Source organism: Pan troglodytes, chromosome 13 (assembly GCF_028858775.2).
Source record: "Pan troglodytes isolate AG18354 chromosome 13, NHGRI_mPanTro3-v2.0_pri, whole genome shotgun sequence".
NCBI lineage: Eukaryota > Metazoa > Chordata > Mammalia > Primates > Hominidae > Pan > Pan troglodytes.
The window spans coordinates 18,786,322-18,813,845 of record NC_072411.2 but is presented as its reverse complement, the minus strand read 5'-3'; the positions used below and the strand labels follow the sequence as shown (position 1 = coordinate 18,813,845).

Sequence of the window (27,524 nt, the reverse complement as noted above, 5' to 3'; positions counted from 1 at the left end):
TAACTACACCAGTGAGTGGCAACCTGGGTTGCACATCAGAATCACCTGGGGAACTTTTAAAAATCCTAATGATCAGGGCATACCCCAAACTAATTGTATCAGAGTCTCTGGGGGTGGAACCCAGACACCAGAATTTTCTATAGGTCCCCATGTGATTCCAATATGCAGGCATATTTAAGAATTTTCCAGAATTGAAAACATGAGCCCACAGATTGAAAGTACATACCAAATACCAAGCAAAAAAAAAATAACAAATCTACAACTAGTCAAATCATAATGAAACTGAAAAATGTTAGAGGATAGAGAGAAAATCATGCAAATATCCTAGAGTGAAAAGATAGATTATCTACAAAGGAAAGAAAATTACGGTAATGGCAGACTTATCTGTAACATTAGGTGACAGAAGACAATGAGTTAAAAATCTTCAAAGTGCTGAGGGAGGGAAAAAAAACTATGAACATAGAATTCTACAGCCTGCTAAATTATTCTTCAGAATGAAACAGACCTTTTCAGACACACAAAGCTAAGACTCTACTACTCAGACCATCACTGGAAGAATTACCTTACACAGAATATACTTCATTATAAAGGTAAGTGAGCCAATGGGATTACAGAAGTATTTACTGGTATTAACCAAGTCTGACTTCTGCCTGCAAAATACAAGATGTATGAAACATATGCATCATTGAGAGGTCCCAATGGCCTTAAAGAAGGTAAAACAGCTCAGTGCAAATAAATAAATTTTACATTAAAAGTTTTAGCAGGGCTCTGGCTAATTTGAATTGTTTTCTTGCACTTTTGTAGAATTTATCCCCAGTTTTCAACTGCGCAAATTTCCATAACTTGAAATAATAAAAGAAAGCACTGCCAATCTAGCAATGTTAAAAAATGTTTCCCATTTTCTTTCATTGAAAAAAATAGGTTCTATACATTTATATATTTATCAAAATTTCAAAACAATTTTATTTTTTGCTATAATTATCTTATTTTCTAGAGGACCTGAAAATAATTTAAGAACACCAACGATAGTCATTCAATCTCACCGATACCGTATACAGCTGACCCTTGAACAGCATGGTTTTCAACTGCGTGGGCCCACTAATAGTGCAAATCTTCTTCCACCCCTGCAACAGCAAGACCAAGCCCCCCTCCTCCTCCTCAGCCTACTACTCAGCATGAAGATAGCATGAGTGAAGACTTTTAGGATGGTCCACTTCCACTGAATGAAGAGTAAATACATTTTCTTTTCCTTAGCTTACACTATTGTAAGAAAACAGTATATAATACATATACCATACACAATATGTGTTAATCCACTGTTTCTTATTGGTAAGGCTTCCCATCAAGAGTAGGCTATTAGTAGTTAAGTTTTGGAGGAGTCAAAAGTTATACATGGATTTTCAACTATGTTGGGGAGTGGTGCCCCTAACTCCTGTTGTTCAAGGGTCAACTATATTTAGTTTCCTTTCATCATTTCTTGGTAACTTCAACCACATATGTTAATTTCATTAGATTAATCCACAGTACCATATTCTAAGACTTACCACAAAGAAGAAAAACAGACTCTTAACCCAGATGATAATTACATATTTAATACGTGTTGCTTTTAACAGCAATTTTTAAAGTAAACACATCATAGACCTTATAACTTATTAAAGATTTTATAGTGCTTACAAAGTTGATTCTAAAAAATATACCTTATTTGTTCTAAATGAATAACATTATCTGGAAGATATAATAATAAATTATAGTAGTATGTTTTCCACCACGATAGTTAAGATTGTGTACACATATTCAATATGAAATCCTCTTAGGATTTTCACACCTTCAGCCTGAAAACATAAAAGCAGATTAAAGTTTGGCATACAAGATCTCAGTCTGATAGTAATTGCTTTAAAACTCAAAGTGTAAAAATATCTACTTGATATTCTAGGAAAGCATGGCCACATGCACAGACACATTCTCTCACTCACTCCAACACACACATGTGTGCACACATACTCACACCCCAGAGTACTCAGAAGATCTTGCCCTTGTGGATCAGACAACTGCCATCAATTTCAAAAACTAATGGAAAAAATTAGCTAAGAATATGTTTAAACCATACTTAAGAGGTGCTGGTTGCCATTAAGATCTTTAACATGCAGAGAATGCTATCTCAATACATTCTTAAACAGACTTGAACTATTCACTAATGGATACACGAATACATAAGAAATTATGTATTCATCCACCCCCAAGGCTGCATGTAAGATGAAAAACCTAGGCATTCCACCAACAATGAGTCATATGACTGAACCCAGCTAAAGCTACAGTGGTTTGCTTCACAGAACCCAATAGAAGACAGAACCCAACAGATTTAGAAACCTCATTGTGATCTGTTTGGAGTTTCCTATATGCTCCATGTGCAAAAGCAATGAGATTCTGTATTGCAGATGACAGCTAATATCACTTTGCACTTTTGTGACACTGCAAGAGGTCACTGTATTTCCAGAACATGTATTTATTCTAATTAAATCCTCTAATGGTCCTTACTTTTAATTATATATACTGTTCCAAATTTAGAACCAAAACAATTTAATGCTGATAACCTCTTCTGCTCATCACATATACTTCCAGTAAAATCTGTCAAAACAGAAAATTACTCTTTGGGCTGTCTCCAGTAACGCAGGTTTGAAACCAGAAGTTCATTTTCACCCTGTATCAAAACACTCCAAACTCTATGAAACAACATTAAATTAGAAACTAACCACAAATTAGGGCACTCATAACTCATACTGCTGTGATTAGAAAAATAAAAAGGCACAACAGTAAGCTAAAGAGAAAATACCAGCTCCCCATATGCTTTTTGTTTGTTTGTTTTTGGCTTTCCTCTTATTTTATTTCACTAAGTCTACAAATTGTTCAAAGCATTCTTATACTCTGCATGACAGGAACAATATCTTGGCACATTAACATTGTGATACAATGTATGGCATGTTTAAAAAATTAATTTAAAAATTTCATCTATTAATCAACACTTTTTAATGTAGTACATATATATCTTACAGTTATTTAAGTCAAATATGTAAAGGTTTGCAACTGATTTACAGATGAAGCAATCACAGATTGCAGTAATATGTGTGTGTGTATATATATATTTATCCATATATACACACACGCCAATCAAGGGGAAAACTGCATCCTGGCAATTTTACAGTCTGAAGTTTTGTTGGTATATCTACCATTTCACATCCTTTTCATCTTGCTTTTCTGTACAAAAGATATTTTTTGCCTTCTTCATTCCTGATGAGATTTTTCTGCGATAACTTTACATTCGTACTGCAAAAATTAAAAGGTTAAAAGGTTAACAGATTAAGACTTCTTTTGAATAGCAACTTCCAAATAAACTGAAAAGCTCTAAAAATGAACATTTTATTACTATGTGCCCATTTATTCCTCAAATAATCCAAGAGTTACATAATTACTATGATTAAATGACAAATGTGACCGGGAAAAAAATAATTCACATTCTGGAAGTGAAAAAGCCACAGCCAAAAGCAAGAGAAAGATGAGATTTCTGCATTACAAGCAAGTAGTGGCAGTATATGATTTAGAATTTAGATCAATCTTTTAATGTCGAAAGGAAGCAAAGCAGGTTTCTTTGAGTATTCAATAAGGCAAATTAGCAAAGAATAGTTCATGAACTTAAGGATAGGGCTGTTGTGGTGAACTCAGATCACTGTATTTTCAAATTGCTATATGATATAAAGGAAAAAATCTGTTACATTAACAAAAGCTTCCAGTCAAAACAACATTTTTAAAGTACAGCTATAAAAGTGTACACCCACAATTCAAAATAAAGGAAACCAACAGGGTAAGATAATTGGTTGGCTATTTTACCAAAAATACAGCAAAGTAAATCACTCAATTCTCCTAACCTGGCTAAAAAGGTAAAAGTGACAGCATTTATTCACAAAACTGCTGTGGCCTCTGAATGTCACTCCCTAACCTTTTCCTTTTCCTTCATAACTAAAATGATCAAACGTCTTGATTTGTTAGAGATGGTCCTAATGTATACCTATTGTAGCAACACACTTAGTAGTAGTGACCTTTTCAACTTTTAAAACTGTCCTTTTCTGATATAGTGGAAACCTGTAGATTAGTTTTTTAAAAACCACTAATATCCCCCATATGGTCAATAAATCATATTGCCCTATCCATAACACATTTTGAGTTTTTCTCTCCAGTGGCTCCTCAACTTTTAAAACACCTGTGATTAAATTCTTCCAAATGATTTATTTCAATGGAAGTGCAAAAAAGCAATCAAAGAATGTTGTCTTCACAAATTGCTTTCCCTTAAAGGACTACCTTTTAGAGAAAACTTGTCATTTGTTCCACATCTTATTCAGAAAAGTGAGCATCAGCTTACCATTGCCAGTTGTCGACCAATGTTTCCCATTGTTATGCCTCCAGCAAAAAATATACATGGTAACCAAGAACGAACATAGAGGAAATCTGGAGATGTATATCTAGAATAACAGACATGCCTTTAATACCCACAGAGGAACTGCAATGACACTTAAGATAATTACAATGAAAATAAACTACTCTGTAGATTAAACTGGCTAACCTCATTTCATAATCTCAATTCTGAAAGCAGTTATCATTTATTTATCTAGCAAACAAGCACCAAAAATTGAAGGATTAATACTTACTGATAAACACCATTATATACTAGCAGTTGAGTGACCACAGTTGCCAAGAAGGCAATTCCTACTCCAAGGCCAAAACCACTTCTAGATCTATCAAAAGTCCACCACAGTCCAATGGATAGTGCAGCCAGTGTGAGAGACAACTGTATGTTGTTATCAAAATCCACTTTCTGAGATCAGTGTTAAGAAGTCATCTTAAAAGTTGTAACCAAATAATATCACCTGTTCATTTTTCTAAATAAGAGATGCCTCTGTTGAGAAGGGAATTAATTGCTTCTACTCAAGTACATTCAGTCTCTTAGTACAATGTATGAAGCTAGGTGGGATTAAAACTGTCTCCAGTATTTACCCAATACGAGATACACAAAATACATTAATCAATAGATCCTACCAACTGTAACCCCTCCAAAACAAAAAACAAAACAAAACAAAAAGAACAGTCTACATACATTCCCAATTATAAGGCTTTACCCATTATTTAAGAAATGCTTTCTTTGCTAAAAATGTAACTGGAAGCCTCAGAACACAAGTATCACTAAAGGAACACACTTTTGCAAAAAAGGAAACCAATATTATTTCTCCAACAGGTTTAGAATTACTTGAGAATCATACAGGAACTTGAAAATAGAAGAGTTGACAGCTATTTAACAGGGTACCACATTCTCTCTATGATTTACTGACAGACACATTTTATAGTAATGCAGTTCAGAAACAAGAGTACCAAGGACACAGTATCCCTTTCTATTATGTCAACTGTTCTAGTTTTAATTTGTTGAGGATAAAGCCTTGAAGTGAACATTATCTTACAACCTGCCAAGCTATTTTGGTGCCTGAGACTACTGGTATAGGACAGTTTGCTCAAATGATATTTTATTTTCATCACCTACTTAAGCATCTATTCACAAATGTATGGCCCTTTTCTACACCAAAATCTCTGGGTAAAATTAAGCTTTACAAATGCAGTTTTCTCATCTCTTTGCTAGAGGATTACACTAAAGGAATTTCAAGTGTCATTAAAAGGGCATTATCTATGTCCCAAAGGCCACATCTTGGCTCTATAACCAGCTACTGGGGAAGGCGGGGGAGGTTTGGGAGAACACGTATCACCAAACTGACCATGCTGCAAGTATAGAGAAATCCAAAAAAGAAATTGCAACGAAGCCATTTCCCACTTCCTTTAACACTCTTTTTCACCATTTCCCTACCCCTACACCAAGCAAGTATCCTAAACACCCAGCTTGCTTATTTCTCAGAATCTCAGGACTATCGTGGGCAACTCCCTCAAGGTCCTTCCTTGTTAAGGCTTGATTTAAAAAGAAACCTACAGTTCATATGGGTATGCTTCTGGAAAAGCTTTTCTTATTGTTATGCTGTCATTATACTTAAAGTTCAAAGAAAAGGTTTAGAGCTCTGATTTCCCTATGAAATAAACACTCATGTAAAGAGTGGAATTTGGTATTAAATGAGTTTCATGTTTGCTAACTAAACTTAATTAAAAGTCACAGCGAAGTAAGGAGGCTTCCAGCGTAAATAGATATATCAATCTTAAAATAGTGCCATATGGGCCAGGTGCGGTGGCTCATGCCTGTAATCCCAGCACTTTGAGAGACTGAGGCGGGCGAATCACAAGGTCAGGAGATTGAGACCATCCTGGCTAACATGGTGAAACCCCATCTCTACTAAAAATACAGAAAAATTCACCGGGTGTGGTGGCGGGTGCCTGTAGTCCCAGCTTACTCAGGAGGCTGAGGCAGGAGAATGGCGTGAACCCAGGAGGCGAAGCTTGCAGTGAGCCAAGATTGTGCCACTGCACTCCAGCCTGGGTGACAGAGCAAAACTCCGTCTCAAAAAATAAAAAAATAGTGCCACATGATTTTGTAAAGTCTAAGTAACCTAATATTAGAAGTGTATGCTATAAATTTGGTAAACATTTTGGACTTTACTTGAAGGACAACAGGATATCTAAGATTGCTATATTTAAGTATTTCATTGAGAAAGAGAGTGAACAAAGCAAAGAATTTGAACTTATTAAGTTTTTAGAATTTCAGAAAAGACTATTTAAATTTCTCTACTTAAAAACAAAAATCAAAGTGGAAGTGTCTAAGAGAGAAAGATCTAATCCACCGGACAGAGAGGAACTGACACAGTTTTGAGGTTCCTGGGTAGGAAAATGAGATGTTTCTAGACTTTAGTCAGGCTGTCTCAGGGCTGTTCTCAGCTCTGCTGCAATGTCGCAGTATAAATGACTTAGTAAATTACCTAACCTCTTTAGCTTCTGTTTGTTTTATTATCTTTACAAAGAAAATGTGGAACTAGGTGATTTCTAAGTTCTCTTCTAGATATAATAGTATATGATTTTAACTTTTTAAGCCCTCCTGACCACTAGATTTTTTATAGAATCTTAAATCTCAAAAAGTTCACCAAAATAAACATGTGGAAATGTCCTCAATACAAATGGAAATTAAAACTAATAATAGCCACTGAGGGACTTCCAAATTCACAGACCTGCAACAGCCAGCACAACTATGCAGAGGAAGGCAGATGTGTTTTCAGAATCTAGGACCCTGCTCTTTTCTATGGTTTCTGTCCCCAAGCTTATCCAAAACACCTCCATACTTTTTGGGAAAGACACAGGGGTCTACCTGACACATGACCCACCCTCTCCCTCCAGCCAGCTAACTCTGCCTGCCCCGAGTCCAGTGCAGACTCATAAGAGCAAACTTTCGGCAGCCTGAGTCACACTTCTTGCTTTTCCAAGTACCCAAGGCTCCTGCCACCTTCATTGTCTAAACCACATCTCCTAGAAAAAGACAGGAATAGCATTTCCCAGCTCCTCTTCTACCAAGGAAAGTCAGAGCGAATGAGGAGGAAGTACAAGAGAGGAAATAAAGAGGATGATAGGAGGAAAACCTTATGAGGGCAAACAATTTTTTCTGGGCAGAGAAGGTAGAAAGGGGAAGGGGAATAGGGGCTACCTGAGACACTGTAACAATACTCATTCACCACTAAATAAAATGTCTGAATCCTCAAACAATAAAACTTTAAAAATATGTACGAGGGAAGAAACTTATTTTTGGCCAAGGCCTAAGTTGGTATTTCTACTCATGCCGTTTACGTGGTCTGTCGGTATTGATTAAAACCAATGCATCTAGCTTTAAAAAAAAAATAGCTTCTTTAAGTTAAGAAAAACAAAAGACAAAATAGCACCTGAAGCTACCACATGTCCTTATTAGCAATTCTTAACAAAGAAAGAGAGGAAAAAACTCCTCTGAAAATGTACCTGTTCCATTTTTGGATTAACTACACAAAAGTAATTAAGTAACCAAATTTAAGAAAAACAAGTAAAGTTTTCAAATTTGCAAAGTTTCTAAGTGATAGTGAAAAATACACACTGAAATAAAAGGCTATACCCCACTTTATAATTGCACAGCTGCTACACCGATGTTTCAACAATATGGTTGACATTCTTCTTCTGACTAAGTGGGCATATCATAATTTGACAACAGTGAAGTTGTAAGGGGCTGTTTAACCTTTGGTTTGTTGGAAGCCACTTTGTTATTATGCATTTCATTACAGAGTAAAGGATACAGCACTGGCATGATTTATACCAACAAAGACTGCTACACACCGCATTACACTGGACCACTCTCTTTTAAATTTATGTGGTTCTCCTAGATGTCTGTCAATGCAGGGGTATAATAACCCAATCACAGCTGTGGGGAAAAAAGAAAAAAATTAAGTTACCTCCAATGTTGTACTGGCAACACTTAAGCTAAAAGAATCACTACAACCACCACAAGCATTTTAAAGATTCTTAAAAAAAAAAAAAAAAAAAAAAAAGTTATTTCACATCAATCACCGATATTTTTTAACTTACCTTCCAAAGGAAATGAAATGAGGATAACACCAATGAAGAAAGTATTGCAAATGATTACAACAACATTCTAAATTATAATCAACAAAATACTCTTCAAATGTATGATTCACAATTTAGCAGACTGGACTAAATGATTCATGCTACTAAATGATTCATGCTACTTTTCTACTACTGATACCTACGAGACCTGAAAAGTATCAAACCAGTTAGCAGTTAAGTAATGTTCTCTCTAAACTCCAAACCATAAAATATTTATTATATGCCACAAATCTAAAGAGAATCTAGAAGTATAAAAGTATACAAGCTCATCATACACACAATGTTCTGAAGGTTCTGGCTGGCCTCTTACGTAGATCAGTCTCGCCCCTACCAGCTTCCCGTTTTAGTCTTCAGCATCTGGCACCTTTTACTGACACTCCTTTCCACTCTAGCCCTTTAATGAGGCTGTAGGTCATATTGTCAAAGCAGGAAAACTCACAACAGAAATCTACAGGTAAGACTCATTCTGCACATAGAAACAATGGAGGAAACAAGGTGTAGAGGTATTTAAAATTTTCAGTTAAATTTTAAGTGCACTGTTAAAAGAGAAGAAGAAATCATCTTAGTACTTCTCTTAGTTTTGGAAAGAACACTTTGAATGTTGTGTCATTAATTATATATAACTGTATATAAAATGTCAATGATTGAGTCCCAAAATATTCTCATCCCTTTCTTATTTCTCAAACCTCAACATTTTATTCATTTAGTGGGAAAGAATTTTAAGTGCTAAATTAGTTATTAAAAAGACTATTTAATGAAAACATTCTAATCTTCCTAAAAACAGGATGATTATGTTGTGCCATTCTGGCAATAAAGACACTACTGTCACATCAGTTGAAAAGCATGTTTAAAATAACCAATACCACTTAAGAGGAATCATGAAATTATAACGCCAAAATCTAAGTGCCTGAGCGACAAGAGGCCCTCCCCCTACCCAGTATTAGCCAGCTGTATCTCACAGGCAATGCATTCACTCTTCGAAGAAAAACAGAAACCAATCAGTATCAAAAATCACAGCCTAGCAGACCAATGGTGCAGCATTTGAAAAAGGCTGTGTGACCACCCTTCTATCTCGAGATGAGATGCTGCAATACTGTATGCATTTTCTAGTCCACAACTCTTTTGAGTTAGGCATGTGCTGAGTATAGATGGCTCACAGAACATCAAGAGATTAAGAACATATCTCGGCAATGCAAAGCTCCAGTAACTATTAGTAAATCTAGAAGTTTCACACTATATTCCTATTTAAAAATCTGCTCCAAAATCCTGAGAAGATTAACTGACAGGATTTTAAAATTTCTATACAAATAAAATGGCAACAAGCATCCCTAACAGTTGAAATGTAATTAAACGAATATCACCTCTTTTTTTCTCAAGGGGTCATAAAACTAACAGCTCATTTGTCACCCCTGTCCCCCCACCATATATATCCTCCCTTTGCCTGTTGCTGAGTAAAGTCAACGAAGAGCAGACATTCCAAGTCAATTTTCCTGAGCAACTGATGCCTAGGTAAAGAATTATTACATAGAGAATACTGACATGTATGTGCAAAGATATAAATAAGTAAAATCGACTATATTTTTATGCATGTGATGTCAGACTTGCAAGTGAGAGACAACTGAGGAGAGAAAGCAAAAACACAAAAAGAAATTTAAACTGCCACACTGCCAACCCTGGGATTTGCCAATAAAAATCAAATCCATTGAGTAGGCATGGTTCTCAGTTGCTCACTGAGAGGGAGAATTCGAAGAAGCTTGTCACTTCCCATGAAATGTCTTCTTTCTTTCCTTTAAATAAAGGCATGGCAGAGTCTGATAGCAATATATACAACACTGTGAGGTTCCACTGTTTGAGAGCTCAACAGAGTATGTCTGGGCCTCTTTTCCTCTTCTTGTACTTTTTTTTAAAAAAAACAAGAAAGACTGTTAAAATCATGCCTGTGTAAAATCATATGCAAACACAGTCCTGCTTATAAATCAAATGGTTCTCTGATGCAAAAATCACATTTCTTGTGATACCTTTATTTCCCAGTGACTAGTTACAGTCTACCAAAGCTAAACACTAAAGAAGTTTGTAAAACATCAGTAGTAAGTCATCACTTTTTTGCGGGAGTGTGCTTAAATGCAGGGAGGCACTAAAAGGAACACAGTTAAAGTCAGACATTTTGTAAGAAAACAGGAACTGAATAAACGAAAACACTCCATGAGGTATACTTCGATGCAAAACTATAAGATAATATTTTCCTTCAACAAATACTTAAGCCCTGACAATATGTCTGGTTCTTGGTATTTGCTGGAGATTTAAAAAGGTAAGGCCAGGCGTGGTGGCTCACACCTGTAATCCCAGCACTTTGAGAGGCCGAGGCAGGCGAATCGCGAGGTCAGGAGTTTGAGACCAGCCCGGCCAACATGGTGAAAACCTGTCTCCACTAAAAATACAAAAAAATAGCTGGACGTAGTGGTGGGCGCCTGTAATCCCAGCTACTCAGAAGGCTGAGGCAGGAGAATCGCTTGAAGCTGGGAGGTGGAGGTTGCAGCAAGCCGAGATGGCGCCACTGCACTCCAGCCCAGGTGATGGAGTGAGACTCCGTCTCAAAAAAAAAAAAAAAAAAAAAAAAAAGGCAAAAGAGTAAGATACGATTCCAATTGCAAAGTGACCACAGAAACAATTAAATACAATCCTGCATTAAGGGCAGCTGACAGGACAGAGGGGTCCCAGGCTTCTCCTTGCCTGTGCTAGGGGAAGGCAAGGTGCTGGGCTGTCAGAAAAGCTTCACAGAAAGAGGTGACCCTTGAGGCAGGAGCATTCAGCAGTAAATGGCGCAGAAATAGTGCTGTCATTAAAGGGAGGTGGCTGAGGACAATCATGGACAACTGGAAACTGCTGGTGTTAGGAGGAAGCTGTAAGCTTCAGACACAAAGGGAGCTGCAGGGTCCAGAAAGACTCTGAAGAAGAAAAAAGCAGTCAAGGGCCATATTATAAAGACTTTACCCTGCAGACAATGGGCAATCAGGAAAACAATGTCATCACTGTTGTACCAGAGAGAGGCCATCTTCTTAGCAGTGAGGGTACCACACAAGGGGGCTGAGAAAAGGGTGGGTGCAAAACTAGAGGCCGGAAAAGACTAAAGACTCCAAGCACAGCCATTGAGGGATGGACCAAGAAAGAGACAGAGGAAAGATGTAAAACTTGGAAACTGGATGTAGAAAGGGAGAGAAAGCAAGGAATCTTACAAGGCTCTACGGGAATAGGGCAATGGACTGCACAACAAAACAGGAAAGATTTTTCTTTTCTTTTTACATTAGATATTATTTTCATACGTTTGGACACAACCAGGCTACTTGTGATTTTTGAGGCAACTTCTCTACTTATTTTATCCACACGAGTTGTCTTTTTCTATTTATTCTTTAGAAAGATTTCTTTGTGGCCCTCAATAATGCTGAAAAGATTTCTAATTCCAATTCTGGTGCATGGCATACATAAGGAAGTTAACTTGTAACATCAGCATTATCAAACTAAAAATATGGAATTAAGAAAAAAAAGTCATCAAAATTAGTTTACCAAAGTTCTCTATTAGTTGTCCCACCAGAACCACCACTAGCAAATTTTCCAGGATTGTGCTATAGAGAAAGGTGGCAAATAACAAGGAGCACTTTCTACACACAGAAGGTGGTGATTCTGGAGCCCCTCCAAAAGGTGGCTGCTCTATCTATGAATGTTAGTTGAACAGGAAAATCAAAGGATGATTATCAGTTTTTCTGACTTAAGATGGTAAGACCCCAGCGAGGTCTTGAAAATCCACGCCAACACATATACACAAAAACATATGCATATTACATACACACACAAACTCAAACACACTATGTTTCTTAAATCATTTACTTCTTTTCCCATGATACTTTCCCTAAAATAATGATGCAAGGGATGGCAGAGCAGAGATTTTGCGAGAATCCATTTTCCATCTCTGGCAACTTGGACAAATCTGATATCTTTCACTCTCATCTACTAAACACCATGACTTAACTAACAAAATTGGTAGCAGAATTGGCTGGAATCTAGATTTCCTAATGTCTCTCTACTTTCTTTTGCCCAAGTACCTTATGGTACAAACTGCTTTCAGAAGAAATACTTAAGCAAGAAATGTAAATGCAAATTCCCCAAATGAGGTTAAGTTCGTAAGTGTGACAAACCTAGTGGCTGGGAATAGGAAGGAAAGTAGTGGCTGAACTGTGGTATTAGCATTTGAAATTTTCCTTCCTAAAATGTAAGTTTATGGCAAAAATGCTGACATTAAAGGGGCAGAAGGACAAGACAGCAGGTGCAGCCCTGTTATTCTTCATAGTGGAGGTACAATGAAACCTCAGTTAAGTTCTCCTGCCCCAGCCCAAATGCACAACACACGCCAGGGAATTCCATCTAGGTCTGGCACCCAGTCTGGAGGCTTGAAAAGTGGCATCCTGAGTAGGGGGGAAAGTGTGAGTAGCTTCCTTTTCCCTTCCCCAGCATGTGACATGTGGACCCAGTCACACCACTCACTGGCTCTGGGACCCTGGGCTCACTGGTTTTCTTTCTTCATCCCAGTGAGTGTCCTCATCTCCCCATAACAGGCACAATGCCAAACATCTCTCTCCCAAAGTTGCTCTACAGAACCCTGGGATTACAGGATGTACCTAGCACATTAGCAGACATTCAATAAACAACAGTTTCCCTTCCCTCTGTTCTATCCTGAAAAGACATGTATGTTCTTCCATGTCCCAAAAAGCTTCTACTGGCAGCCAGACTATACTATAGAAGAAAAGAAACAAAGAACTAGAAAAGTTGTTGAGAAAACGTTTTCTCTTCTGAATTTAAATGAAAGAAAAATGCATGAGGACCAGTACATACAGCAGAGTGATACAATTTAATTTGTTTTTTATTTGGACTATTTTTTGCCTTTTCTCTTGGAGAATGATAACCCTGGGAAACTAAGAATCACTGCCTTCAGGACTTCACTTTTAATGTGAACGCTGTAATAGTGAGACATCAGTATATAAACACTGAAGCCTTACTACAACAGTGCCCCTCTAACTGTGCAACAGGATTCTATAATTGTCCAGCAAGTTTCACAAGGCCATTCTAACACTTCCGTAAAGCGCAACCTCACCCTTCAACCTCCCGCCCTTGGATGGAAGCCAAGAAGGACATATATTATGTTGCAAGATATTCATTCATATATGTTAAGTATGAGACACCAAATGGGTATTTAAAAAGCAATTTTCTCCTTCAATCAGGATTATCTTCTACCACATGATTATGGTTTCCTTTTATTACTTTATTATTAAAAACAGTATTAATCTATTGGTCTTGGTCATTAGAAAACACTAAAGTGCTATCCATTGTGGAAGTATGGCAGCAATAAAGTATTGTGAAATGCTCTACTCTATGTATTACACACTGCCCACCACCAAAAAAATATCTAAAGTAACTAATAGGATACTAATTTTAAGCAAAGAGAGTCTACCTTATAGATGTCTTTAAATATTTATTATTCTAAGGTACTTATAAAAACAAGATACCAAGGAAAAAAGCATTTACAAAAATACAACATGAAGCTTTAAACTTTAATTATTCAAGTTTTTATTACTTCAGAAACAAGACTACAGCACACGCATCAAACCCTTAAAACCAAATGGTGGTGCTCATCATCAAAATAACTTAAAATAACACTTAGATGAGATGGGTTGAAGAAAGAACAAAATTAAGGGGTTAAATGCTTCATCCCTAAGGGAAACAGGATTGTTTTTCAGAATTAAATGTTAAAAGCTTACAGGACAGATAGAAATGAGACAGAAGGGAGTACATACGTTATGAGTCCATTTATATTGCATTCTAGAACAGAGATAAATAATTTATGGCAACAGAAAGCAGATCAGTGGTAGCCTGAGGCTGGGGGTGGGGAATGGACTGCAAGAGGACACGAGAGACTCTGGAGGGTGATGGAAATGTTCCACAGCTGGATTGGCAGTGGCCATGTGACTGTACGCATTTGCCTAAACACATCAAGTTGTTCAATTCAAACGGGTCCAGTGTATTATACCTAAATTATATCTCAATAAATATATTTTCTTTTTTAAAAAGGTTTATTGCTCAGACAACGTCCATACTCATTTACCCTATTTCCTTTCTAAGCATTACAGAAACATCCTACACATACCTGAAGCCGTGCCACAGCATGGGGGTACCCACCATGCAGAAGAAAAGATGCTTGCAATCACATCAGGTGGAAAGAGCGTCACATTTCTCTGAATCTGAAGTAAATTTAACACTAATGCAAGAAATACTCCAATAAAAAATAGCACTACTCCTCGAATCATCAAGTTCACACTCTGGCTAGTGACAGATGAAATATATGGGCCACACTTTTTGGGCCCAGGTGACTCTGTCTCTCCTTCTGCCATGGTTTCATAGGTTCAGTAAGCCGTTAAAAAAAAAAAAAAAAATGGAAAGGCTTCCCAGCTGAAAAGCTCAACTGTCTGTGAATCAAAGACTGACGCTTCAATGGTACCACATCTTGTCCTAAAGTAGGACCTACCAGAAATCCTGCAAGAGATAAGAAAAAAGAAATTAATGTGTATCTAATACATGATTATTGTAATTTTACTGATTTCAATACTAGTTAATTTAAATGGACAAATAAGAAAATGACAAGCTTGTATACTAATTTATTCAAATTACTAACAGTTATTTATTGAATAAGTTTTAAAAGTATTTTTATATGCAAGACGTAATAAAAAATAAAGTACTACCTTTACATTTCCTAGGACAGAAAACATGACCTGAGAGACCTGAAGGTTAGAATCATAGTAGAAACAGCTTGCTCCATCTCTGAGAAAAGCAGAACAGGTAATCTGACACTTCCACTAGAATCTGGAGGGTAAAACCCTGCTCTCTGTTTCTTCTCCCTAAATCTCTAAGCCTATCAGTTACAATACTGTATTTTATATTTTACAGATAAGCATATTCTGACTGAAGACGCTGTATTTTTTGCAATAAAATGTTACTTGCTTACAAGGACAACCTCCACAGAAGAACAAAATAACCCGCTTTAATGTTTATTATTTGGTTATCTGCACAAAAACATTCTACAAAACCAGACCACCACGCACACACCTACATATACACCAAACACAGAAACCAGACCTGACTCACTCTCCCCAGGGGCACAACTGTATCCCACTCCTGTCTCAACAGTCTGCCCTTGTTGCAATCACAGAAGGGATTGTAAGAAAGCTGGAGGACGAAGCGAAAGAAAGGAGGTGAAGAAAATGAAGAACAATCCAATGGCTAGATTCTAAGGAGTTTTATCCACTTGGTCCCTGACTCCTGAAACCTAAAACTTCGCTACTACAATCAGTCTAGGTACTTGTTCATTCCTCTAACCAAAGTGATCTTTCCTTTTGGGGCTTTCTATGTGCTGTTTTAAGCACCTGACATGTGGTAATTCATTTAATCCTCACAATAACCTTCAGAGGTAAGTGCAATTATTATGTACATTTTATAGGTGATGCAAAAAAGCAAAGAAAGGTTAAGTCACTTGACCTAGTTCACATCTCCAGTAAGAGGCCAAGCTGGGATTCAAAACCATGCAGTCTGACTCCAAAGCCCTCATTCTTACCATGATGTTCAGTCTCCCAAACTGTCACATATTTGATATGTTTTCTATGAATACTAACAGTTTTTAAATGGGAAAAATACTACACAGGTAATTTACTTTTATCCCATCCAACAATATATCTTTGGCACTTTCATATATCGGTACAGAAATGATATTTCCTTCAATCCAAAAGCAGTTTATTTTAAAAAGTGTAGCACTTATAATGACTACTTTCTAATTAAAGGTATAGTTGCTTTATGGATTGCAAATGTTTTATGAAGGTCTTATTCACTATTGTATTAATATCACTGTGCCTATGCACCCAGAAAAGTTCCTGCTCAGCCCACAGTGGGAGCTCCACATAATCATATTTGCTTAATTAAATTGGGTTAACTCTTTCTGAATCAAACCATATAGGGTAAAGTAGGCCTTTCTGAGAGCAAACCTAGCTCCTAATCATCACTTAAAATTTACACATTTCCTCTGAGTTTTCCAGTATCAAACAACCTGTGAATGAATTTTGGAACAAAGCCCTCATGTAAACCGCAGAGAATGGGGCTGAATTACAAATAACTAGTATGAAAATGAGAATATCTGTAAGTTCTAGTAACCTCCACAACCTGTCAGTTCCATGTGATAAACACTTAAGACAACGGGCCTTTTTACCGGGGCTATGCCACATCAAAGCTCTGTGTTCAACATTCAAGAGGAAATTCTGTTCCCAAGCTAGTCCTCACTGACCTACTTAGTCTATAATGTAATTGAACTCTATGGCTTAAAGGACTAAAAAAACTAATCCACAGTATAGCTAATTCATGGGAAAACATACTCTAAATACCAACTGAAAATGCCCTGAAACATCTCCTCCTGACCTGATCCTGCAGACCATTCCTTGCTGTGGAATCCAGGCATATGAGCATGCCATGCACTCTGGTTGCTTTCAGCAAGGTTCAGTAGCTACAGAACTCGCCATCATCATCATCATCATCATCATCATCATCATCTGGTTGCTTTTGGCAAGGTTCAGTAGCTACAGAACTCTCCATCATCATCATCATCATTATCATCTGGTTGCTTTTGGCAAGGTTCAGTAGCTACAGAACTCTCCTTCATCATCATCATCATCATCATCTGGTTGCTTTTGGCAAGGTTCAGTAGCTACAGAACTCTCCTTCATCATCATCATCATCATCATCATCATCATCATCATCTGGTTGCTTTCAGCAAGGTTCAGTAGCTACAGAACTCTCCTTCATCATCATAATTATCATCATCATCATCATCTGGTTGCTTTTGGCAAGGTTCAGTAGCTACAGAACTCTCCATCATCATCATCATCATCATCATCATCTGGTTGCTTTTGGCAAGGTTCAGTAGCTACGGAACTCTCCATCATCATCATCATCATCATCATCATCATTATCATCTGGTTGCTTTTGGCAAGGTTCAGTAGCTACAGAACTCTCCTTCATCATCATCATCATCATCATCTGGTTGCTTTTGGCAAGGTTCAGTAGCTACAGAACTCTCCTTCATCATCATCATCATCATCTGGTTGCTTTCAGCAAGGTTCAGTAGCTACAGAACTCTCCTTCATCATCATAATTATCATCATCATCTGGTTGCTTTTGGCAAGGTTCAGTAGCTACAGAACTCTCCATCATCATCATCATCATCATCTGGTTGCTTTTGGCAAGGTTCAGTAGCTACAGAACTCTCCTCCTCCTCATCATCATCATCATCTGGTTGCTTTTAGCAAGGTTCAGTAGCTACAGAACTCTCCTCCTCCTCCTCCTCATCATCATCTGGTTGCTTTTAGCAAGGTTCAGTAGCTGCAGAACTCTCCTCCTCCTCCTCCTCCTCCTCCTCATCATCATCATCATCATCATCTGGTTGCTTTTGGCAAAGTTCAGTAGCTACAGAACTCTCCTCATCATCATCATCATCTGGTTGCTTTTAGCAAGGTTCAGTAGCTACAGAACTCTCCTCCTCATCATCATCATCATCATCTGGTTGCTTTTAGCAAGGTTCAGTAGCTACAGAACTCTCCTCCTCCTCATCATCATCATCATCTGGTTGCTTTTGGCAACGTTCAGTAGCTACAGAACTCTCCTTCATCATCATCATCATCTGGTTGCTTTTAGCAAGGGTAAGTAGCTACAGAACTCTCCTCCTCATCATCATCATCATCTGGTTGCTTTTAGCAAGGGTAAGTAGCTACAGAACTCTCCTCCTCCTCATCATCATCATCTGGTTGCTTTTAGCAAGGTTCAGTAGCTACAGAACTCTCTTCCTCCTCCTCCTCCTCATCATCATCTGGTTACTTTTAGCAAGGTTCAGTAGCTACAGAACTCTCATCATCATCATCATCATCATCATTATTCTTTATAGGGCACCCATTTATGGAAGGCCTACTCCCTGCCAGACATATAGTAACTCTACTCTTCAAAACAAACATAAAGGTAGGCATTATCATCCTCATTTTACAGATGAGGCTACCAAGTCAAAGAGATTCAGCAATTTGCTTATGGTCACATGACATGCAGTATCAAAACTGAAATTTCACTTCAGGTCTGATTCCAAAACCCATCCTCTTGCCTCTATACCTTGAATTCCATTCCATCTCAACTGCTCAGACTTCTTTTTCGGCAGATGGTTCTATATAAAAGTGTTTGGTTACTGAAAAGATGGTTAGATGTTGAAATACCATCTCAACTATAATACACTCTCAGATAGTAAGCCAAAACAAGTAGGTGACTATACAATTGCACAAAGACGATGAGAATAAATGTAAAATCACCTTGAAATTTTCTTTAATAGTACTAGATCAAGGTGTAAAAATATGTTTTAAAGTAAAAAGAAAAAATAGCAAACTAACACTCTGTATGAGAACATTAGTTGACTCTTTACTTCCCCAGATCCCAGTAGACACAGCACGTTGCCCTCACGTGCTGCTAACAGCTGCTAGAAGATGGGCATACTTTGAGTAACCCACATTGAGACAGTGTATCATTTGTTTCTGTTTGTGATTTTTCCAAAAGGGAATTAATGGAAAGGGGTATTTTATGTTTAATAGTATTTTTAAAAAGGAAAATAACTTCAGTTTAAAAAAGCTATTTCAGTCATGCTAGCCCCCATCTCACACTGACCAGCATTTGTCAAAGGGCACTGATATTTTAGGCAGGACAATTATTTGCTGTGTGAGACTGTTCTAAGCATTGCAAAACATTTAGCATCCCTGGCTCCCACCCACTAAATGCCCCCTCCCCTATTTGTGATAACCAAAATTGTCCCCACAATGAGAGCCACTGATTGCTACAGACTTCATTCTATTTCAAGACAGCTAGAGACTTTCTGTTTATGTTTTCTACCACGGCTGCTTATTTAACCTTTCCTGGCAGTGCTTGTTTAGTTTTCTACTTCGCCCCAAAAGTTTTCCTTAAAAATAACACATTTGCTTGATGTTTATTTGAATGAGATTCAAAAAGCTAATTTTGTAACTACATCATAATACAATAGTATATAATTACTGGTGACAAAAAATAAAAGCTTTAAGAAACAGCAGGGAACTGGGAAATCATCTATTCCAAGGGGTATGAGACCCCCATGCGAAACAAAACAAAAAAGTTGTATATATACGCATTTTTTTCTGGGATGAAAGTTCCATAATTTATATAAAGTACTCAAAAAAGCCCACGATCCAAACAAAGTAAAGATTCAGTAATCTAACAATTCTCTCACTCTATTAGCAAGGCCAATGACATGCAAAGTGGTCAACTGGATTAACAAGATTAAGACAGTACCATCAGTTCTTATTACCACAAACATGTATCGTGAATGCCAGAAAATGACCAGACTCATCAAAGGGATAGAGGCTTCCACAAAACCATATCACCCCCTACCATGCAACGATGAAATTCCTTTAAAAGCATGTTTATAATATCAGTTGCACACTAGAGGAGTCAGAGGAGTGGGTTATTTTCCAGGGAAAGTAAGCTCCCTTCGTTTACTTTGAAGTTTGTTTTTCTGATTTTGTACTGATACCATTTTCTGAAAACAAAGTGGATCTATATCTTTAAATATTAGTCTTACATTAATGATAAACTTGATGCTCCAAAATTTTTTTAAAAAATCTATATTTGAAAAATTTAGATTACTTGACAAATAATTTGCTGACCAGGGAAAAAGTCTCTGGTATAAAGATACTGTTTAAAGGACAATATGTCAATAGATTCTCGAAAACAATCCTGGTAAATAGGCAGGTGCTGTTAGTTTCCATTTTACAAAATAAAATAGGTTAAGTAACTTTCCAAGATCACAGAACTGTTACCAGGTAGCACCAGGACTAGGCTCACCCACTCTGACCCCATGTCCGGAGTTCTTCCTGCTTCACCACACTGCTTCCATTCACAAACATGGTACAAAACAATTTAAGTGCCACACAAGAAACCGTTTTTAAAATCATGTTGGTAAACTACTATTAATACCAAAATAATGTTTCCAACAATTCACAAAGAAAAACTTTCCACCAGACTTGAAAAATTCTACGCTGAGCCCTGGCCTAAAATTTCTGGAAAGTGCAATACTAAACAAAAAGAAAAAAAGTTGAAATAATTTGCATAGATCAATGATGAATCATCAATACTGGAAAAACATTATTCCAGGTGTATGGCTGCCTATTAATGGATTGATATTATTACTTTTAGGTTAAAAAAGAGTTATAAGTGATTATGAGCTTCGTGAATAAAAATCAAGGTTCATGTTGGCCACTGAAACAACTTAGAGGCAACAAGCATTTGAAAACAAACACACATACAAAATCTTCTAGTAACCTTAAGAACCTGTTGCATTGTAACAACTGCAACACCCCCTAAAACCAAATGACAAGACCATTCCTCTTCCAATGATTAGCAGTAAAAGGAGTATTTTTACTCCCTCAGATAACCCTGTCTCTTCAGGTGCTTAGGTCACGTAAGCTACTAAATAATAAAGTTAAATGACTACCTCACATATTTTTCATCATATGCTCTCTTAATCAGAATAGCATTCTTGAAATAGAATAAGCACTAACATTAGAAAAAAACAGACTTAAATCAATGCAACAGTTTAATTCTCCCTAAATAAAAACACATCTACATGTATCATGGGCTAGAGACGTTAAAAATTTCTAGGAAGAAAAGCAATATTTGCCTTATAAACACTGCAACTCTTTCCTCTCAACATTAAAACCCAAACATAGAAACCAGTAAGTTAGCTGCATTTACAGCCCCTTACAGCTTTTAAATGTCACATCTCAGTGCCTAAAAAAGTTACTCCATCGTTTCGAGATAAGTTTCTGAGAACAAAGAAAACTGTCTTTAAACTACTGAACTGCATTTTATCCTTTCCTTTTCCGTGTGACCATCTGCAAAAGCAACAGTTGTCAGTTAAACAGAATCAACCTCTTTCCCAAGTGGACATGAGTCACAGCTTGGTCACTGTACAGCAGATGTGAACTGAGAACTACGACATAACACAATGACAAAACACAGTACTGAGCACAAAGTACAGGGAAAGAATGAAAGAGAGAAAACAGGAAGAGCACACGTCTGATTTTTGTTTTCTTTGGGGCCCCCATTAGTAGCATTCCCTTCATCCATCTTCATTCAGTGGTTCACTATCAGGGCCAAACCCAAAAGTTACAAAACACCATCTAGCTACTGTTTGGCTGCTTTTATTTTTTCTGCACCAGGACCGGAGCACGCATTCCCCTGCAGTCCTCAGCTCCACCGCAATACTGATACCAAACAGTTTCAGTGGCCCAGCTGCCAAGCCTAACCATTCCTTTTTAAAGCATTTCTTCATCAATCCTACAAAACAGCAAGTTCTTCATGGTATATTTTCCTAGAGCATCTAGCTAATATCATACTTTAACAACTTTTTCCAACGTTAACTGGACATGGGTCATTATCACTTAAGTGTTAGCGCCATTGCCCGCGCCCACTCCCATAATCCACACTGCTTTCCTTCTCCATATTGCCAATCCCCACTAAGCAACCCTAAAATCTAGTAATTATCATCAAATCCACTTCTAGGCCCTGGCAAGAATTATTTGGCTTTACCGAAACACCTATTCCATAGGTAACCAATTCCAGTCAAAAACGCCAGAGTATTACTCCTCAACCCAATGCCCTATCTCCTTAGTGGATTATAAACTTACTACGACAACCTGTCTTCTTTGGATCCAATCCCCGCCCAAGTCTGAGTCTTCTCTCCCAGGCTACAAGCCCCCAAGTCCTGGCAGCTCTATGCTTGACAGCTCGCTGACCACCTCATCAGACCATTGGGTCGCCCTTCTCGCCGTCCTCCAGCCTTCTTCCCGCTCAGACACTCATCCACTGTCCGGGGAGCCTCGACGCCTCCTATACCCCCTCCCCGATCCCGCAGTCCCCTTCTGGACCTTGCGGACCCCTCTCAGGTAAGCGGAGCCCCTTGCCCTGCAGGCCCATCAGTGGTCCTGGCTCCCCGCACCTGCCACCAGGGTTCCCAGGCTGCAAAAACACAAGTAGTTCTTCTTCCCAAGGGCCACCCTCCTCCTCAGGCCGCTTTCCTCAGCACCACGTCACCCGCGCTTCGCCGGGAGACCCCCAACTCACCCCCGCCTCCGCCATCTTCTGGGACCAGCCCCCGTACCCCCTACCGCCTCTTCCTCCTCCACTCCCACAACTCCGCCCGAGCTCCACTGCGCCTGTGCGGCCAACGAGGCCGCGCGCAGGCGATCGGGGCAGAAGAGCTTCCGGTTCCTGCTGTCAATGAGACGTGGACCTGCGAGCCGGGGCAAAAGGGCTTCCGGTCTGCGGGAAACTGGAGACTAGCGGTGGGCGTGGACCGTCGAGGTGACTGGCGGCTGTCGGATCTGCTGTTGTTTGCTGACCAGGCAGCCGTAGGTAATGACGGATGCCCAGACCCTGTGGGCGGAGTAAAGGAATCATGCACTGATACACGCACACTCACCGAGGGGCGCGGCCGTCTGCGTGCCCCTCATCTCGTAGCCGAAAGGAGCGCGTTCCGGGGCAGGCCTCCGGGTACTTCCCACAGAGGACCGGGCTTTATACTCTTTGCTCCTTTTCCTCCCCTAGTAAGTCATAACTTATTTTGGGAGAAGGGCATAGTTATTTGTCTCTCGTCTCCATGCTACAGCACTTTATGTGCTTTTCATTCAAAATCGTTCCTCGAGGACGACCAAGTAATGTGATTTGGGGGACAGTTTTCATAGGAAGGGCTTTATAAGTTTACACCAACATAAAGAAAATTTTAAAACCTTATAACCGCTTATTTTTCAGAAGTATTATTTTTCATTTAATCTAAAACCATACTTTTAGAACATGAAACCAAGCCAAACAGATCTTTGCAGATTGTGCAAGCGAACTTTTTTTTTTGAATGAAAGTGGTGCCATCAATGCAAAAGCAAGCCCATGTAAGTGTTGAAAGGTACTCGTCATAAGGAGGAGTTGCTTCCCTATTCTGAATTTTTATTTATTTTTATTTATTTATTTATTTGAGACGGAGTCTCTCTCTGTCACCCAGGCTGGAGTGCACTGGCATGATCTCGGCTCACTGCAACCTCTGCCTCCCGGGTTCAAGTGATTCTTCTGCCTCAGCCTCCCCAGTAGCTGGGACTACAGGTACATGCCACCATGTCTGCCTACTTTTTGTATTTTTAGTAGAGATGGAGTTTCACCATATTGGCCAGGCTGGTCTCAAACTCCTGACCTCGTGATTCGCCCGCCTCGTCCTCCCAAAGTGCTGGGATTACAGGCGTGAGCTGCCCCCTGAATTTGTTTTTTTAAAGCAACTCTTTTTAAAAAGAGAGAAAAAATAATCTCTCTTGAGTGTATTAGTTATTGAGTTATTCCATTTGGAGGTGGCTTAACCCGAAACGTGTATGGATGTGGTAAGATTACAATGGACTTGAATGTTCTAGATGAAATCTGGGCCGAGAGTAATTGCATAATAGTTTTCCAAAGGACTGTCAGATGGTAAACTCCTTTCATTTACTTTGAACTGATAAACGATAAGATGGATTTTTGTTTTTTGACCTTTTTATCTACATTTACTTCTGAAAATTGAAAAAGAATCTGAATTTCCAACAAAATGTTTCTAGGCAAGTATTTGCATGATGCTTCTCTAACATTTCCTATATCTTAGTGTTTTCTCTAATGTTTTCTGTAGCTTTCAAATTTCACTCCTGTAAGTTTTTACACTACCAGTAAGAAAGATCTGGGCCAATTATACAGAATGGACGATGATTTTTAAAAGAATAGAGAAAGCATTCAGAAAAGAGACAATAATTTGAAAATGTTCTGACATCATGTATTTCCTTAAAGCAATACAAGTCCTCTATGTCCAGTTCATGCCTACTCCAACCGAGCTTTTTTCAGACACTTAGAAATTGCCTTCAAGAAAATCCTTATGGAAAATTGTAACCTAGAGGGGCATTTATTTTCGTTTAAATATGTATTAATTGCAAGTAGTGACAGAACCTAAAAAGCAAAAACCATATAGCACCAGTTCCAAGGTTCCTACATCTAATGCAGTTATTCCTACTGCAATACAAGGAGGAATATAAAATCCCTAGGAGAAATTCAAAGGGCCATCGTCTTCTTTGACCAGATTTGAGGAAAGTTTTCATGGAAGATGTGGTCTTTCAGTGGGCGTTGAGGGTAAATATGCAGATATGGTTAGCCTGTGCATTCTGGTGGAAGCTCAGAGTTGGAAAAACATGAAACAGATTGCAGAGTCTGGCATGTACAAAGAGGTATGGTGAGACATGTGAGTTCTAAACATCAAGCTCATGAATTTGGACTAAATTTTTGTTATGGAAACATGGAAATCCTAAATTAATTGATGCCAGAATATAAATTGGTTAAGAACATCAAGAAATCATAATAACTGAGTTATTTTGAAGTTGGTGTAATGTGGTCAATGGAACGCTGGTGAATGATCCTTGAAACCTGGATTGTATTTTAGCACTAAGACAGTATGTGTGTAATCACTTGCAATAAATTCATTTTTTTAGGCTTTCTTCATCTGTAAAATGAGAGATTGGTTTAGATGATTTCTGAGGTCTTTTTCATAGGTAGAAGTATCAACAATTTGATAATTCTTGACCTCAAGAAAGGTTTTTTCCATTAGCTTTATATGTTGTTTGGTCTCCCAACCAAGAAGATCAAAGATAAGTTAGAAAACAAAAAGCCCTTTACTTAGCTAATACAAACACCCACGAAAGTTTATTGACTTTGTTGGAGTGAGATATTGTAGGAGTCACATTAATTATTGCCTACAGGTTGATGACTAAGCCATTCAGTAAGCCTCTAAGAACCTTGGACTTGGAAACATTACCCAAATTAAAAACATCCAAGATAATTTTTTTACTATTGCAATTTTCCTATTCAGTAGCTAGAACCCCACACACTACAGACCATTCTACTTTTTTGGTTTTGGTTTTTGTTACGGTGTTTTGATGTGAGATATGTTTGAGGGACATAGAAAGTCAAGGAATTTTGCTTTTTTGAAAGATCAGAATGGATTATTTACTAAGCCAGCTATCACCTGAGCACCTGGCAGGTACCAGACACTTGGCACTGGACTTTAGGAGGAAATCAATACAGACAAGCCACATTCCTTTGTGAAGCTACAGTCCTGTGGGGGAAATACAGTAAATGGTGGAATTCATATGTAATTACAAACTGAGACAAGTGCCATGAAGATGGAACATCTCCATATTGTGATGGAGAATAAAGGGGAATACCTGGAGACCATGCGTGAGCTGAAGATTGAGAGGGATCTGCTAAGAGCAGGATGAAGAACAGGTGTGAGGGCACAAAAGCTGAAAAACTTGGTGCATTCTGGGAATTGAAAGAAAGGCAGAGCTGGGGGTAGCAATTGAAAAGAAAATTGCAAATCGAAGTTGTATTTTAACATCATGATTGATGTTAATCACTTTCTGTGTGCCAGGCACTGTGCTAAATTAAGTCTCATTTCACATGCTCAAAACCCATTTGAAATAGATACCAAATAGCAGATGAGAAATTAAGGCTAAAAGCAGTTGATTCTTAACTTTGGCTGCATATTAGGATCACCCATAGATTTATTAAAAGTTCTAGTGCCCGAGCCCCACCTGAGCGTTGAGAATCACTGACTTAGTGTTAATCAGTCCAAGGTCACTTCACAGCTAAGTGGCAGAGAAGGCAGAAATTGAACCTAGATCTGTTGGATTCTAAACCCTATGCTCTTCTTAGTCACTCACTAGTGCCCTGTCAACATTCAAAAGCACGTAGTAAGCAGCAGTTACGTGTGGGAACTCTGTTAAACACTGAGACACAACAATGAATAAGACAGATCTCTTGCCATCAATAAATTCACAGCCTGGTAATGCAGAAGTTAGGTCAGCCCACATCTACAGAAGCAAGTCAACTGAGAACTCTCAATGAGATCAGATATATTTTTCCTATTTTAAGCTAGATTGATGTAGGTAGCTGGTGACAGGGAATCTACGTGGGCAGCTAGTGCGATTGTCTGCTGAGAGGTGGTGCAAACTTAACAAAGGCAATGGCAGAGGATACAAAGAATCATCAGGACTTGATGACTGCTAATGTTAGGAGTGAAGAAAAGAAGGTGGAAGATGATTTCAAAGTTTTGAGCCTGAGAGACTGAGTGAAAGTAACATCATTGATCCAGAACAAGAGTACAAGAATTGAATTTCAGGTTGAGTGAGTTTGAAATACTTGTTTAACATTCAGGTAAAAATGTCCAGTAGAGCAGTGGAAATGTGCATCTGGAGTTTGAATCCCCAAATTGGTCTAGAAATGAAGGTCTGGAATTATTGACTTAATAGGAGGTAGTTGAAAACATGCCTTGCATAAAGTGTATGCTGTGTTTGGAATTTTTTAAAAGACAATAGAGATAGGAGAAAGAAAAGAAAAACCCTGACATTGCCATACTTGAATATGTCAATAAAGCTATTTTTTATCTACAGTGGTATTAAACACAATCAATTCGTGATTATCCATGATGAGTTTTTAATACTTTCCAGGCTTTCCTTGGCCACATAGCAAATGTAATAGATGAGACATAGCCAGAGAATGCAAACCAATTTTAAATATTGGCTAAATATTTAAGAATAATGCTATATGATGCATTCAGAAATGTAATAGGAATATCCTAGAACAGTGTTTTCACACAAATAATTTTTATGTACCCCTCATACTGACTTAAATTATTTTGATCATAATATTACTTA

At 38.1% G+C, this 27,524-nt stretch overlaps 1 protein-coding gene across 3 annotated transcripts; it reads right to left on the bottom strand.

Annotated features, from left to right (window-relative positions):
- Nucleotides 1-1,571: 1,571 nt before the first annotated feature.
- Nucleotides 1,572-23,192, bottom strand: INSIG2 (insulin induced gene 2). Of its 3 annotated transcripts, none has more exons than XM_001155360.7 (6): nt 22,879-23,192; nt 14,804-15,189; nt 8,283-8,407; nt 4,698-4,864; nt 4,412-4,511; nt 1,572-3,321 (listed from the first exon to the last, which is right to left on the bottom strand). In XM_001155360.7, exons 2-6 carry the CDS (start codon nt 15,045-15,047, stop codon nt 3,280-3,282), a joined length of 678 nt encoding a protein of 225 aa, XP_001155360.1. In that variant the 5' UTR covers nt 15,048-15,189; nt 22,879-23,192; the 3' UTR covers nt 1,572-3,279. The 3 variants fall into 3 exon arrangements, with proteins under 3 accessions (XP_001155360.1, XP_009441443.1, XP_063646425.1); XM_009443168.4 differs by having other exon boundaries at nt 22,754-22,929; XM_063790355.1 differs by lacking the exon at nt 22,879-23,192 and adding an exon at nt 22,443-22,785.
- Nucleotides 23,193-27,524: the final 4,332 nt, after the last annotated feature.